Source organism: Haematobia irritans, chromosome 4 (genome assembly GCF_050003625.1).
Source record: "Haematobia irritans isolate KBUSLIRL chromosome 4, ASM5000362v1, whole genome shotgun sequence".
Lineage (NCBI taxonomy): Eukaryota > Metazoa > Arthropoda > Insecta > Diptera > Muscidae > Haematobia > Haematobia irritans.
The window spans coordinates 185,320,988-185,338,063 of NC_134400.1; the positions used below are offsets into that span (position 1 = coordinate 185,320,988).

The 17,076-nt window shown below is 36.2% G+C and overlaps 2 protein-coding genes across 2 annotated transcripts in view; both read right to left on the reverse strand.

The window, feature by feature from the left end:
* QIL1 (MICOS complex subunit MIC13 homolog QIL1) overlaps window positions 1–17,076 on the reverse strand; it is an 82,183-nt gene that overhangs the window by 50,702 nt on the left and 14,405 nt on the right. The gene's annotated exons all lie outside the window — the stretch shown is intronic.
* Window positions 13,499–16,905, reverse strand: ValRS-m (Valyl-tRNA synthetase, mitochondrial). Its single transcript, XM_075306263.1, has 6 exons — window positions 16,744–16,905; window positions 16,257–16,687; window positions 14,913–16,187; window positions 13,951–14,851; window positions 13,710–13,888; window positions 13,499–13,638 (listed from the first exon to the last, which is right to left on the reverse strand). The coding sequence occupies exons 1-6, from the start codon at window positions 16,847–16,849 to the stop codon at window positions 13,588–13,590; spliced, it is 2,943 nt and encodes a 980-aa protein (XP_075162378.1). The 5' UTR covers window positions 16,850–16,905; the 3' UTR covers window positions 13,499–13,587.

Sequence of the window (17,076 nt, forward strand, 5' to 3'; positions counted from 1 at the left end):
GGCATGTACGATATTCCACACCATTGAATATTCGAATGCTTTTAGCTAAATCATATCTTGTTCCGAACCTTCTCTATGGTTGTGAAGTGTTTGCTAATTGTGATGCTGAAGATAGACGGAAATTAAATGTTGCCTACAATGATATAGCCAGATACGTCTTCAACAGGAAGCGACGAGATAGTATTACAAGATTTTCGCATAAAATATTCAACGTTGATTTTAACAATCTGTTAAATATAAGGTGCTTGCTACAGCTACACAAAGTAATTTACACAAAAGAACCTAAATATCTTTACAACCGAATAACATTCGCTCGATCTAACAGAGGAATGAAACTTATAACTCCTAGAGCTAACAGCCTAGTATCTGAAAGACAATTCTACATTCACAGCATTCGTCTCTGGAACAACTTACCTCCCACCACACAACGCATAAGCAATTACACATCGTTTAAAAAAGAGTTATTTAATTTTTTGCAATAAATTGTATGCTCGTTATGTAATTATTTAATATTTTCCCCCTAATATTTTACTATTAAGTTTTAAGTTAAATCAAATTGTTAAAATCAAATATCGACCGGCACTGTAATTTATAAGATTTATCTTGTTGTGCTTGGTATAACATATAAACCAATAAATCAAATCAAATCAAATCAAAATAAAATTTTGACAAAATTTTCTATAGAAATAAAATTTTGACAAAATTTTCTATAGAAATAAAATTTTGACAAAATTTTCTATAGAAATAAAATTTTGACAAAATTTTCTATAGAAATAAAATTTTGACAAAATTTTCTATAGAAATAAAATTTTGACATAATTTTCTATAGGAATAAAATTTTGACAAAATTTTCTATAGAAATAAAATGTTGACATAATTTTCTATAGAAATTAAACTTTGACGAAATTTTCTATAGAAATAAAATGTTGACATAATTTTCTATAGAAATTAAACTTTGACGAAATTTTCTATAAAAATGAAATTTTGACGAAATTTTCTATAAAAATGAAATTTTGACAAAATTTTCTATAGAAATAAAATTTTGACAAAATTTTCTATAGAAATAAAATTTTGACAAAATTTTCAATACAAAAAAAATTTTAACAAAAATTTCTATAGAAATAAAATTTTGACAAAATTTTCTATAGAAATAAAATTTTGACAAAATTTCCTATAGGAAATGCATTTTGTTAAAAAAGATTAAACCGATTTCTCCAAAAAATCCCCAAATTTATGGAAATTCCTCATCAAATCCCCTAGTCCTCAACTCAAAATTTTCGTCCCCATTCTCGAAAAAATATCCCCAATTTGGGGAAAAATCCCCAATACTGACAACACTGTATAAAGGTACTATGTTCGGTTTTCGAATTGATAATCACATTATTTTTGCGATTAATTTTTCAAAAACAATTACATATACATACTTATAAATGAAAATCATCATATTTCTGTTAAATCTTGAAGAAATCTAGATGAAAAAGAAAGTGTGCACAGATTGAGATTATTTGGTTTGATGGCTATTTTCATGTAGCTCCGTTAGGCTTTAACTGCCAGTTAACAGAAAGTAAATTGCAAACATCTTCTCTCCAGTTAACTTTAACTGAAAAATTTTCGTCAGTTAAGATCCTAACTGGCATATGGAATATATATGCAAGATGACAGCTTCGTCCATAATACGGTTCAAACGTTGGTTAGTTAACGGAACACTAACGGAGCTTTATGAACATGGGGGTGATTCGAACTATTTGAAGAAAGTAACCGTGAAAACCGAACATTGTACCGGCTTTAAAATATATGTTTTTTTCCTACAAGTCCCAATTGAATAATCAATTTTTGATTCGGAATTTATGTACATTTGGATCATCTTTAATAAATTTTACACTACCATTAACTCGAAGTACGAGGAAAATTGTTAGTAGACACAGCGGAAACAGGCATTAGAACATGGGTCATGTTCGGATATTCATTTAATTCCATTTCCACTATTCACGAACGTGATAATTTCGTGTCCTTAATAAAATAAAAATACTTTTTAAATTAAATACGCGCGGAGGCCATTTTGCACAGAGCTTCCGCATATCCAAATATTGATGAATGATATGACCAACATGTTCCTTTGATATCTTTAAGGTCTCTGCTATCTCGATCAACTTCATTTTACGGTCATTCAAAATCATTTTGTGGATTTTTTTGATGTTTTCGTCGATAACCACCTCTTTCGGGCGTCCACTGCGTTCACCGTCCTCCGTGCTCATTTCACCACGCTTGAATTTTGCATACCAATCAATTATTGTTGATTTCCCTGGAGCAGAGTCCGGAAACTCATTATCAAGCCAAGTTTTTGCTTCCACCGTATTTTTTCCCTTCAGAAAACAGTATTTTATTAAAACACGAAATTCCTTTTTTTTTTCATTTTTTCACAATAACAAAAGTTGCTTCACAAAAGACGCTCTATCTCACAAACTAATTGACTTACAGACGACAAATTTTGACACGAATCATTTGAAGGTTGGTACTATATAAAAATAATATACATTTAATACTAGCGACGCCATCTATGTGTCAGACCGGATGTTTCCGAATGTTTCCAGTCCCAAAATCTCATTTATACGGTGTTCTCACCAAGCATGTTTTGGGGTTTGAAATGTTTTCCCTTTATAAGCACTTCAAAACGAGTCGTTTTCGCCATACTAAAAAACAAGTCCAAAACACAAGTTGTCCTCCAAAACACGTCAATTTTAGAATGTGAACCCACCTAATTTGGAATATACCCCGAATAACATACCCTATTCCCAATATATGTCAAAATATTGAAATAAATTTCATAGAAAAAAAAAATAAACAAAGGCTTTGAAGAAAATGGACATGTGAAAATAACTTAAAAATTTGTTTCCCTTTGCGTTCGCGGTAATTATTTGAACATACGTTGCATATATGTGAATTTAGAGTAAATGGGAATTTCGAGATTCCATGGCAACCGTCAAACTAAAACATCTCAACTCGGTGTGAACGGTGAAATGTTTTGGAAAAGCGAATGAGGAAAACGAGTCAGTGGGAATAATTGGGTGTACATACGTATTTGTTGCAAACTACTTTTATTTAAGTCTTTATATCTACAATTTTATTAATATAAAGTCTTCATGTCTCTAATTAAACTTAAACATAAAAAATGAATAACAACCCTATGTTCAGTTTATTTTGACGCTCACTGTATGTACATATACATATGTATTTCCTCTTTTATTTGTACACACAACAATTTTTTTTCTGATTCCATCACGAAATTAATTGATCCACTTAATTTTTTAATTGAAATGTCTTTAATCACGGAAATGATAATGTCAATTAAAATTTTTTTTGATCCAATTTAAATTGATACTACCAATTTTTATGATTGATTCTCTGTTTCGATTGAGGGATTTCTTGAATCAATTAATTTTTAATTGAACATTTTTTTTCTGTGTTGATTTACTGCATACAACCTAAAGTAGTAGTACTATAGTTAACGTTTCTGAATTACTATGTATTTTAATTGCCACAGTTAAACATAATTTTACTCCATATCAACATTTATTTTGTGTTAACTATTCGGTTCCCCAGCATAGGCTTTCTTCATTTGATTTATTATTATGGGTTATGACAATCTTGGGCCCATTGTTGATAATGCTTCTTATTTCAGAGACAAGTTTAATTCACATTATCATTCGGTCACTTGAACTGCCAAAGTATTCGCCCTTCTACTTATAATACAAAAATGAATGATCTTGTAGCCTTACTTTGTGGCAGTAAATTTGATTTATTTGGGGTATCTGAGACTTGGCTCAAGTCCTATGTAGCATCTAAAGCTATTTCGATTCCTGGTTCTTCGTTTGTGCGTAACGACCGTCCTAATGTTCGTGGAGTCCATATTAAATTTCAGTCCATATTAAATGGACTGACAACTCTGAATGTTGATCCAGGTATACTTAGGCTGTTAGACGAACTTCTAAGGAAGAGACGCATTTCAGCCACACTAGGACAAGCAAACATACAAAGGTATGTGAACAGAGGCACTCCTCAAGGAGGAGTTCTATCACCTCTTCTTTGGAATGTTGCTATAAACGACCTTCTGGTTTCCCTAAAAAAAGAAAGGATACAAGTGGTGGCATACGCAGATGATGTGGCGCTAGCAGTCAGGGGAAAATTCCCAACAAGAGTTAGAGATATTACACAGAGAGCCCTCCGGATGACTGAGAAATGGGCGAAAGATAATGGTCTTGGGGTAAATTCTGCAAAGACAGAACTAGTCATGTACTGCAAAGATCGCAAAACTGCACACTCCCTTTAGTGAGTGTGCAAAATACCTTGGCGTTATTTTGGACAGGAAGCTGAACTTTAAGCCTAATATTGAAGAAAGGGTGAGGAAAGCAACGCTAGCTTTATACTCGTGCAAAAAGGCAATAGGGGAAAAGTGGGGACTAAAACCAAAAATTGTGCATACACGGCAGTGGATAGACCTATAATGCTATATGGTGTTGTAGTCTGGTGGCCGGCACTTCACCAGCCAACAAGTTTACGCAAAGTTCAGCGTATGGAGTGCTTGTGTATCGCAGGTGCATTCAGCAAGGCAGGAACAAACTCCCTTAATGTCATACTGCATCTATTGCCTTTAGACATTTTGGCCAAACAGCTGCAACAACTGCTGTGCGGTTGCGCGAGCTATCGCTGTGGTCGGAAGAAAGTTACGGTCACAGTTCGGTCCTCAAAATAATGCCAGGTGTGCCTAACGTTGTGGATTACACTTTGGCGAGACAACTTTTCGACAAAAAGTTTGAGACTCTAATTCCCAACAGTGAGGCGTGGAGTACACGGACCCCGGGGAATAAAAGATATTTAGATTTCTACACTGATGGCTCCAAATTGGATGGCCAAGTGGGTTTCGGTGTATATTCTAAAGATCTCGAAGATCGAATAGCGAAAACATTACCTGATCACTGTAGTGTTTTCAGGCTGAAATATTAGCAATAAGAGAAGTGGTGAATTGGCTGAGAAGTAATGCTCCAAGCAATATTGGCGTTAATATATACTCAGACAGTCAACCTGCAATAAAATCCTTAGACTCTGTGTTCCTCAACTCGAAAACGGCCATCGACTGCCGCAAATCTCTCAATGAGATGGCTGAACAGCACAATATTCCCCTAATATGGGTGCCTGGCCATAGGAACATACCGGGGAACTCCGAAGCAGTTGAGCTAGCAAGGCTAGGAACTACCTTACATATTCCAGGGGAACTAGAATCTGTTGGTATGCCTCTGGCTACCTGCAAGCTCTTACTGCGTGAGAAGGCTGTCATGATGGCAAATGTTCGATGGGAGAATTGTAAGGGTTGTAACGACACCAAGCAAATATGGCCCCATTTAAACTTAAACCGCACACTAGATATGCTAGTGTTCTCGAGACCCCAGATATCACTCCTGATATCTGCTATAACGGGTCGCTGCCTGATACGCAATTTTGCAAAAACTATTGGTGCGAAGTATAATGACTATTGTATGAGCTGTCATGATGCGGAGGAAAAGGAATCAATAAAACACCTCTTGTGTGAGTGTCCTGCATTTTGTGTAAGGCGTAAGCAAATTTTAGGGGCATATAGCTTCAGATTACTGGCGGACCTGGAAAACGTTAACTTAAGCAGTCTGCTAATGTTTTTGGAACAATCTGGTTGGTTCAACAGAAGAAAATAATCGAGAAGGTTCAGCGGTTAAAACTAGAAGTACCCATATGTAATAGGTACTTTTAGTTAATGTGGTTTCACAATGGACTGAATAGTCTAAGTGAGCCTGAATCTTAATCGGCCTGCCACTTTAACCTAACCTAATGTTCGTGGAGGCGGAGTTGGTATTTATATCTCGAACAAACTAAAATTTCGTATAGTTCATCGCTCGATGGATTTCGAGATCTGCGAATCCCTTTTTATAGAGATTGGTTCCGGTGCTAGTAAGGTTTTATTTGGAGTGGTCTATCTGCCGCATGGCAATATTTCTTTATTTGAGAACACTCATTATCTTTTGTTTGCGAGGTACGAAAATGTGGTTGTTGGAGATTTCAATTGTAATGTACTTAATATCACCCGATCTTATGACATGCGAGCTTCATGTTCACGTATGGGTTTATCTATTTTTCACAATTCTTTACCGACACACCATGATATTGTGCACTCGTCTACATCGTTACTTGACTATGTACTGATAAGCGATATTTCATGTCTTAGAATGTCAGGCCAAGTCCAGTGTCCGTCAATTTCCCGTCATTCATTAATTTATGGTTCTGTTGATCTGGGCCTACGTAGATATTGTAAGTTCTTCGAATTTCGGGATTACAGTAGAATCGTTTGGGCTGATGTTATTGCATATTTGTCGTCCATTGATTTGTACCCTTTTTTGCGTTATCTGATATTGATAGTCTTGTTACATTCCTAGATACTCATCTTCTAAATCTTTTTGGATTTGTCCCGGCTGTTCGACGTTATGTATCCTAAGATTTAAGTTCTTGGCTTAAATCAAGGGATATCCTAATGTCGAGATCTCTGAGGGACAATGCATACAAGGAGTATCTTAGGCATCCGACTGACGTAAATCGTCAGGTTTATCGTAAGTATAGGAACCGAGCGAAGGCCATCCTTCGGAGGGAGCGTAGACGGTATTACACGGAGGCTTTTAGTGGTATGGGTACCTCACAGATGTGGAGAGTTCTTCGTGAAGGAGGTTGTATATATAGTGATGATGATTTGCATGGCGCATCTTTTGATGCGTATGATCTCAATAATTTCTTCGTTATGTCGAACTCGAATGTATCAGACAGACCGGATTTGAGAAGTGAATTGTTTTCTGACTCGCGCTTTTCCTTTGATTGTGTTTTCGAGGAGGATATTATCAGTGCTATGGACCGTGTTAAATCTGACTCTCTTGGCGTAGATGGTATTCCCATGAAATTTAGTAAGACATTTTCCCCTTATATTTCTCGGTGTCTAATTAACACTATGTTTATGACATCTGTGGGGAGGTGGGGAAACACCGCCTGGAAGAGAGCTCGGGTTATCCCTATTCCGAGGAGTAGGAATGTGACTTGTATTAATGATATGAGACCAATTAGTATTCTCCCAGCTCTATCCAAGATTGCCGAACATTTAATTAAGAGACAGGAACATTTAATTAAGGACAGGTCTAGGTACTTCCTCACTGCTCTTGGATTTGACGGAGACGATAAGTGGGTTTAAGGGAGCCACCGTGGTGCAATGGTTAGCATGCCCGCCTTGCATACACAAGGTCGTGGGTTCGATTCCTGCTAGGACCGAACACCAAAAATTTTTTCAGCGGTGGATTATCCCACCTTTCAAAGCTTCTCTAAGTGGTTTCACTGGAATGTGGAACGCCGTTCGGACTCGGCTATAAAAAGGAGGTCCCTTGTCATTGAGCTTAACATGGAATCGGGCAGCACTCAGTGATAAGAGAGAAGTTCACTACTGTGGTATCACAATGGACTGAATAGTCTAAGTGAGCCTGATACATCGGGCTGCCACATAACCTAACCTACTATATCTTAATATGTATTTAACATTTAGTATACTTACTATTTATAAATATATTTTATTATTAGTTCTATTTACTACACCATTGTCTTAAAGATTTTTATCTAGTTTTTTTTTTATATATACCATTGTTGAAGTTTATATTTTATTACAATTTGTGTGATGCAGGATTTTAGGTCTATTTATTGACTTCTGTATCACTTTGTACGATAATAAATGAAATGAAAACAAGAAATCAATAATCGAACAATATTGCTATTTTTCTAGAACCTTTGGCGACTCCCTATGAGGCTAAGAACTCGTGGGAATTTTCGCAATTACATTGTGAAAGCCTTTAGGGCTCTTTCTATAGGTTCACAAACCAACTACAACCTCCACATTTTCAAATAATTTGGTAAGCATGTAACCTGTATTAAATTAGAAGCCGTTTTTCAAATACCCAAATTTTGCGATGTTTCTCTGTAAAGAACTGTTTGCAGGCTTACAGATCTGGTGGCTGAGCGTTAAAGATAGGCGGAGTATATGGCGAATCAGCATGTTTATTACGATAAGTCGAAGTATACTATACCAAATGTGGAAGATAGGAAGAAAAGGAGGATACCTTTCGGAAAAAATGGACAAAGGAACTGGTAGCGGCATTTATTACAGTAAACCTGGAATACGAGAGTCGTATGCGTTAGATAGCTATTGCAGTATTTTTCAGGCAGAGATTTCTGCATTCACAAGAGCTGCTGAGTCTCTGTTGATGAGGCCATTTTTCAGAAGCGTTATCATCTTCTTCATCGACAGCCAAGCAGCTATAAAGGCCTTGGGATTGCCCAATTGCAGACATAAGGTCTAAGGTAGTCAGCCGCTTTTGCTGAAAGTTTAGGGTTCTCACTAGAGGTGTGTACGTGACACGAAATTCTAGCGACACACCTGATTCACGCGTGAATTGACGTGAATCGTGCGTGAACGTGAGTCTTTAAAAGTAGTTCGTGTGTGAGTACTGGTTTTCATTTCGTGAATGGAATGTGCTGGGTACCCGGGCACTCGTGTAACGAATAATGCGCTGGCGGACGTTTTACCACCACTTTCTTCATATCTGAACTAAGCAAATCAAGTTGAATTGCGAAAATCTAATGGCAATGAAAAGAAAGGGATTGATGCCTCTAATTAGCATTATAACTGGATATAACACACATTGACGTCATGGCATTTTAAGCAATTTTAAGGAAGACGGATAAATGGAAGTTCTTGAGCAAAGCCACCCCACGAAGAAAAATAAGTTGAGAAAATAACCTCAAGAAATCACAATGGCATATAGTGGTCTAAGTGGACATCAATTCGGTTCTCTACAACCTATCCTGTAATTACTTTAACCCTAGACAGTCAAAATAAACTCAACTTTGGTATTCAGTTTTGTTCACGATGCAAATTATAGCGTCTTTCAAAAAAGGCGTAGACAAAATGACGAAGGATGACGTTAGCAGGGCTGTGGAGTCGGAGTCGCTCGACTCCGACTCCGGCGAAACAAAATTTGAAAAAGACTTCATATCTTTGTAACAAAAGAAATATTTCGACAACTTAGATTCGATTGGGGTTTTTAATCGAACAACGAAAAACGAAGTACTGGATTTCAGGCCATTCAAAGTGTATTTACTATATGGGTGAAATTTCAAGGTGATATAAAAAGTAGGTTTTACTAGAATATGGGCTGAACGGATCAATTGTATAGTCCATTTTTAACATATTAAACTATCAATTTTTAACTCTATATATACTCTTGATAAAGGTACAATTTTAAATGCAATACAGTAGAACCTAACGTTCTGAATTTTTGGCAGGCATGTTGACTTCGACGATGGGTCATACCGAACAATTTTGTGATATAGCACCTACATATAAACCATCTCCGATTTGTTTTAAGAAATTTTTCCCAATCTAAAATTTTCAGAAGATTTGTCAGATATTTTGAGTTATTTGATATCCATAAATAAATGCGCAAATTTCCCGTCGCCCCAGATTTTGTATATGGAGATAATTATTTGAGAAATCTCCATATATACGCGATGTCCTTGGAAGCTGTAATTTTAAATTAAACCTCTGCCAACGTGCCATCTGAGGCGGACTTTTGGGAAAAAATTTGTTTCATCAATGTCACTCGAAATTCTTTACATTAAATTAATGGCCTCTAATGTCCATAACTGATAGACCATTTATAAATCGATGTTTAGCCATTTTACTTCTATATTCGTAACTGTCCAGCTATTCCTGTCATTTGTTGTATGGTAGTGCTTATTTAAAATTCCGCCCGCTCTAATTTATGACAGTTTATGTTTGTTTTATATATCCGACACATTACATTTTTTAACATCTAAACTTTCTATCTGATTAGCCCGACATTTTGATTTTACTTCTTAAACATGTGGAAGCCTAATTATTTTTGGAAATTTTGTGTTTTTATAAATTCATATTCTGGAGATTGTTGTTATCTACCCATATTTTGATGTGGTCTCTATATAGTCCTCTATATAGTCGTATTTTAATTTATTGGCCTGAAATTAAAATTTAGAGTTCTTTACATTCCTAAAATGCTGGCGTTTGTGGTCGAGTTGTATCAAAAATTTAAATTAGAGTTCTTTTGGACATATAAACACATATGGCAAAATAGAATACTTATATCGGTATATTTTAGGAACACTACACCTTAAAATTACAATTGGAATACTGTTAAAATGAGATTTAAGTACACCGCCTGGAGTCGACTCCGGAGTCGGAGTCGAGGCTAATAAGAAATGCTGGAGCCGGAGTCGAGCAAAATTGACTCGACTCCACAGCTCTGGACGTTAGTGTACAAAAAATAAAGATGACTTTCCAGGATTAAAGAGGTACCTTTACCACGGTTGTCGAGCCAAAAATAAAAAATAATAAATTGGAGAAAATCTTATCAAAAAAGTTACAAACAAAAAAAAAATTATTTCTATAGAACATTTTGTTAAAATTTTATTTTATTTATTTATTTTCATCATGTAATTTGAAGCCACTTAGCGGCCAGTTTATATAAATTACAACGGACTACTAACTATGAATAAAGTACAAATCAAGTTATGACAATGTGAGAACATATGCGTGTATATAATAAATATAAATATGTATAAAATAGTATAAAAATAAATTAATTAATAATATGAAATATGACAAAATATTTTAGGTTCCCAATATGATTAAAAGAAGACAAAATAAGAAAAGATTATTTACTAAATCAACCACAACAAAGCAACACTACTAACACGAGGTTGGATAACCTTCATGTAGGTGATCCAAGATGATCGAGTAATTTTTTTCGATAAGTCGAATCAGAAATCGAGAAATCCTTTAAGTTAGTAGGGAGACAATTATATGATCTGGCGATTCTAGACTGAAATGACCTGTTCATATAACCTCTGGCAAGCGGCATAACAATCTGATTTCACCGCGAGCGGCCAAAAGAAAATAAGTCCACGAGAAATCGACGTGGCTGAGCACTGAAAATCTTGTGGAAAAGAACAAGTGACCTGAAGTCAATAAAACTAGAAAATGGGCACCCAAGGAACTCCTGGACATGAGGAGAAATATGGTCATATCGACGAAGTGAATATAGATACCGGACTATTCTAAGAATTGCTAGTTTAACCTCCCTTATGTTACCAGCATTTGTGCCACAAAAAACCTCAATACAGTATAGAATATTGGGCATTGCCAAAGCATGTACAAGTCTCTTCTTTAATGAAAAAGGCAGCATCAAATCAGAGTTATACAATTTGCGTAGAGTCAAATTCGTATGACTAACAACATTGTCTATATGTATATCAAATGAAAGTCTATCGTCAATGGTAACCCCCAAACATTTCAAATGGTGTACAACCTCAATAATACACCCATTGTAAGATAGAGTTAGTCCAATATCAGGATCAGATGAAAAAATCAATGCCTTTGTCTTAGAACCATTGACGGAAAGATTATTGAGACACATCCAACTGTATAAATTACTAGTTACAAAATCAATCTTAGCTTGTAAGACATCTATATTCTTAACATCCCCCCGAAAAAGCAACTGAACATCGTCTGCGTACGAAAAAGGGGAACAAAACATATCAAGGCTTGTAAATAAATCATTAACAAAAAGTATGAAAAGCATTGGCCCAAGAATTGAGCCCTGAGGGACTCCTCTCCTCACCGACAACATATTTGATATTTTCCCATTGATCTGGACATATTGCTTCCAACCTGTAAGGTATGAAGCAAGAAGTTTGCAGGCACTAAAGCCGAAGCCGAAATATTGGTGAAGCTTTTTTTACCAATATTAAATGATCCACACGATCGAAAGCTTTTTCCAAGTCTAACGAAAGTAAAACGCATAATTTATCATGCGTGAAATTCCCCCTTATAGCGTCGGTTAGGCCGAGCAGTAACATCGCTGTGCTTCTATGACTTCTGAAGCCACATTGACAATCGGAAAGCAAATTGTTAAATTCCAAATAATCATTAAGTTGCTTTTTCAAAATATATTCGAATACCTTAGATAAAACAGGCATTAGCGCTATTGGCCTATACTCCTGACGATTCGGATTTGACTTTTTCTTAATCGGACACACTCTTGCCGTTTTCCACTCTCGAGGGAACTTAGAGGTCATGATAATGGTGTTGACCAAATGAAGGAAGTGGTCGGCGATATAGGGTATTACTATTTTGTAGAATTTAAGTGGAAATCCATCATTTCCAGAAGCATTCGACTTAACGGACGAAAAAGCACAGATGACATCGTTAATAGTAACGCAGTTGAATAAAAATCCCGCTTCACCAAGTGAAGAAGTTAAAAACGATCCAAAGTCCCCCACGACACTTAATTGGTTACTTACAAATTCCTCATTCAAATCATCAGCACTACTAACATTAGCTGTACGAGTTGGAGATATTTCTCCAATTATACCGTTATCCCTAATTATGCTCCAAAATGCCTTTGGGTGTCCACAGCGATCAAACATAGCGGCATGACAATTCCTCTTTAATCTTCTGTTGACATTTTTGGCACGATTTCTGGCCCTACAATAACTTGACCAATTCTCCTGATTCCTGTCACGAAGAAAGGCTTTGTAAGCTATATCAGCCAATGACTGATGGTAGCGTACAAGGGGAGACTTAATCCAGTCGTCACGACTGTTATTGGAAAACTTTACTCTTCTTTTAGGAAAAGCAGTATGGATTGTATCAATTCCAGACATAAACACACGCAGCTGTACATCAACATCGGAGGTTAAGTATATATGCGAGAAATCAACACACGAAATAGTATTTCGCAACAATTGATCATCATAGTTGTTGTAATCAAAATACTCATGAATACTCTATAGAAAATTGTGTCAAAATTTTATTTAAATAGAAAATTTTGTCAAAATTTTAATTATATAGAATGTTTGTGAAGTACCTCTTAGTTGGAGAGGAATATTTTGGAAAAATCTATCAAACCCTCAAGAATTCTATCAATCTACCAAACAGTAAAAATTCCATTTTTCGTAGAATTCTACCAACTGTGGCAAGCGTGATCTTTACCCGTTCAACAGTGGAAGACTTGATATTGATAGAACCAATATGATATTGAAAAGAAAGATCAGATCAGATCAAGATAACACCCAAGCAACGATGCCTAACCACAATTTGTATCTCCTCATCACCCAGGAAAATACTTGGTGATGCAAACGAACCTCTAGATGACCTAAATACTAAAGCCCTGCTTTTCAAAGCATTCACTGTTAGACAATAGAAGACCACTCTAGTAAAACGATCCAGACAGGAATTGATATCACTTTCTTAAATCCCCGACGAAAAACTACGGCTAAAAGAAAATGTCATTTGCGAACATGAAAGTCTTACAATTCCGGGAGTTGGTATATCTACGTAGGTCAACACACATTATTCAAAAATAAAAGCCAAATTTATTTGATTTCTAACGTAAAAATGTGAATTACATTTATATTTGTTCCATTTCCATTGCGTTCTTATCAACTTCTTAAAGATTTAATTTTTTCGATTTCGACCTCCAATTGTTGAATCTGAAATGTTTTTTTTCGAGGATTATTTTAATATGAATAGATATACAAATATAATAAGATATGGAACCCACCTTTTCCGCATGTTTTTGTTGAACATCTTGACTTGCAGATCTACGAAAACCTTCATTTTCCATACGCATTCTATATCGTTGCAAATCTGTCTGAAGTTTTTGTAACTTTTGTTCATTTAGGTTTTGAACAGAAGCTGATGTATCCTTTTGAATTTTATATGAATCATTGGTGCTAATACCTATAAATGAAAATAATTTCAATACAATGAAAAATGGTTTGCATTTACATTCCTATGCTTACCGAAACTACAGAGATGACCTGCTGTAGAGAATACTTTCAATTGATCCTGCTGCTTAGTCTTCTCTTCAATTGTATGTAAGTGTATGTCGGTGGTTAAGGTTAGAGCTTGAATTTCATTGAGATAGGGTCGCAAAACTTCACAAGCATTATTACTATGACCATATAAATACAAATGAGGATCGTGTTTTTTACTTATAGTGTTCCTACTTTTCAATTGTCTTATTTGTTGGCATATATCCAATATCTGAGATATCTCCTTCTCCAATTCCACATTGTGATACTTATTCAGATCTATGTCTATGTTGCAGGGTAAATGTTTCAATAATTCTTCTGTGACAAATGGTGTGAATGGCCACATCGCTTGTAAGCACCAACTCAAAACTGTAGCTAGGGTAGCACAATGGATATATCCCTCGGGTTTTTGTAAATTAATATTACGCTTGCAAGTTTCCACATAAACATCGCATAGATTATTGTAGAGGAAATTCTTTAGGGCTCCTGTGGCCACATGGAAATTATAATTTTCAAAATTTTCATTGCATATTCTCAATGTATCGGCCATTCTACTCAAAATCCATAGATCCCATTTGGTTAAAGGAACTTGATTCATTGTTTCGATTTCATGCAATGGCATATTTAGACGTTCTGCTGATCCCAATGTGAATCTAGTGGCTTGCCAAATTTTATTCAAAAACAATTTGTTGGTATAGCATTCATTGACATCGAAATTTATGAAATGATTTTTAATGTTATGGCTACATAGCGTAAATCTTAAGGAATCAGTTCCACATTCTTGTATACCTTGGGGAAACATTCGTTGCAGACCTTTAAGAGATTTTTTCACTTCCTCTTCGCTTAGCACACCTGCCTTATGGGCCGAATGTAGATCTTGTTGTAAGGACTAAATGCACAACATATATAAAATTAATAGCAACTTTATCAAATTTAGTAATAGAACTTACCTCCAACGATGCCCCCTTTACCACTTGTTGTGGTGTTACCACATTACCCAAACTTTTAGACATTTTCCGCCCGTGGGCATCACAAACTATGCCATTCAAAAGAATCTTCTTGAATGGTGCTGATCCTGTAAGTTTCAAACCCAACATTACCATACGTGCTACCCAAAAGAATAGAATATCATGCCCAGTCTCCATTAAATCCAATGGATAATGCTGTTTGTAGTTTTCCGAAGGCCAATTTGATGCGGAAAATGGCAATAACGCTGATGAAAACCAAGTATCGAGAACATCTGAATCACGTGTAAGTTTAATATTGCTGGTTTGCAATTGTTCTTCGGACTTTAGCAAAGCTTCTTGTTCAGTATGGGCAGCCACCCATATGGTTTCCCCATTGTTGGAGTTTGTGGCTTTGTAAGCCGGTATTTGATGGCCCCACCATAATTGCCTGGATATGCACCAATCATGACAATTCTCCAACCACCTTTGCCATTCTATTTCGAAATTAGGTGGAACTATTTGTAGGCGACCACTTAGAACTTCGGCAAGAGCCTCATCAGCCATCGACTGACAGTGCAAAAACCATTGTTCACGCAACATATATTCTATAACATCTTTGGAGCGTGAACATATAGGCAATTGCATAGCATGATCGTGAACACCTTGTAAAAGTTGCATTTCTGCTAATTTCTGTAAAATCTGTTCCCGTGCCTCGAACCTAGGAGAGTTTGCAAAAACATTGAATTCATCCTTTATGAGGCCTTTTTCGGAAAACACTTGCAATGGTTTTAATAAGTGACGCCGGGCTATATCGAAATCGTTGCGATCATGAGCTGGAGTTATCTTAACAGCTCCAGTTCCAAATTCTGGTTCAACTGTAACATCAAATACCAACGGTATTGGTTCCTCTCGGAATGGGTGCCATAGAAGAACTTCTGGCATATTGCGATATTTCTGGTATCGTTCATCAGTAGGATTAACTGCTACAGCAACATCACCCAAAAGAGTTTCAGGTCGTGTAGTCGATACCTTGATGTACTCATGGTTACCAGCATTCATTACTTTATAGTTAATGTCGTAAATGCGGCCAAAAGTAATGTTTTTATCGTAGCCAGGAACAGGTAACTCAGTGGGTCCCTTCAAATCAATAGTCTCGACTTCAATATCGGATATGGCAGATTGTAAGGCACAAGACCAATTGACTAGAGATTCTTTGCGTTGAATAAGACCCTCATCAAAGAGACGTATAAAAGCTTCATTAACGGCATAGGCTTGGCGCTGTTGTGGAAGAACAAAGAACCAAATTCAAAAATTTCTATAAGTCACCTAACTTTATTGCAAACTTGCCTCATCCATGGTAAAATACTCTCTATCCCATGACAGTGTACATCCCAATTTCATAAGGTCATCGACTATGCCTGCACCCTTTTCCTGTTTCCATTTCCACACCTCTTTTAAAAACTCTTCTCTTCCAATTTGATGACGGGAAACTCCTCTTTCTTTAAGTAGCTTCTTTTCAACAACAACCTGTGTTGCAATGCCAGCATGATCAGTACCAGGTATCCAAAGAACATCATAACCCATTTGACGTTTCTGCCGGCTTATTACATCTTGTATGGTGGCCATTAATGTATGACCCAAGTGAAGACTGCCTGTGACATTTGGCGGGGGTAATAGCATGCGATATGTGGCTGGCTTACATTTGCCCTTCATGTTAGGCGAGACATACTTCCTTTCCAATTTTCCCTGTTCCACTTCTGTGGGTTTATATGCAGTTGCTGTAACAAAAATTTGTGTCATCTAAATTTTTCAATGAAAATTCACTTGATCGTACACAACTGTGATGCCCATCGAATGGGAGATTTGTGGGTCGCTTTTATCCCATATCCTTTGTGACCTCTTGAACTTCCTCGTCCAGTTATTTGCAATAATTTGTACATTACGTCGACGGCAGTAAGTTCATAACAATTTTATTTTAGTACACCTTTAGAACTCATTTGTTATTGTAGCTCAGCTGTTGAAACAGCTGTTCAATAAAGAAAACTACACACAGCAAACATAAAATGTTGAAGATGAAGTTATGCGCCGTCCAGACGGAATGTCTGTAATCAGGATACACCTATTTAAAGGTAGTGTTAAAAAAACAAAAACAACTTTCTTCATGCAA

What these genes read in the sequence shown, in the direction of transcription:
- ValRS-m (XM_075306263.1), bottom strand. Translation starts at nt 16,849, where the DNA reads ATGTACAAATTATTGCAAATAACTGGACGAGGAAGTTCAAGAGGTCAC. An exon ending in TCGATGGGCATCACAGTTGT is followed by an intron (nt 16,688 to 16,743) that starts GTACGATCAAGT and finishes TTTTTGTTACAG; the next exon opens with CAACTGCATATAAACCCACA. An exon ending in AGGTCATCTCTGTAGTTTCG is followed by an intron (nt 13,889 to 13,950) that starts GTAAGCATAGGA and finishes TTTCATTTATAG; the next exon opens with GTATTAGCACCAATGATTCA.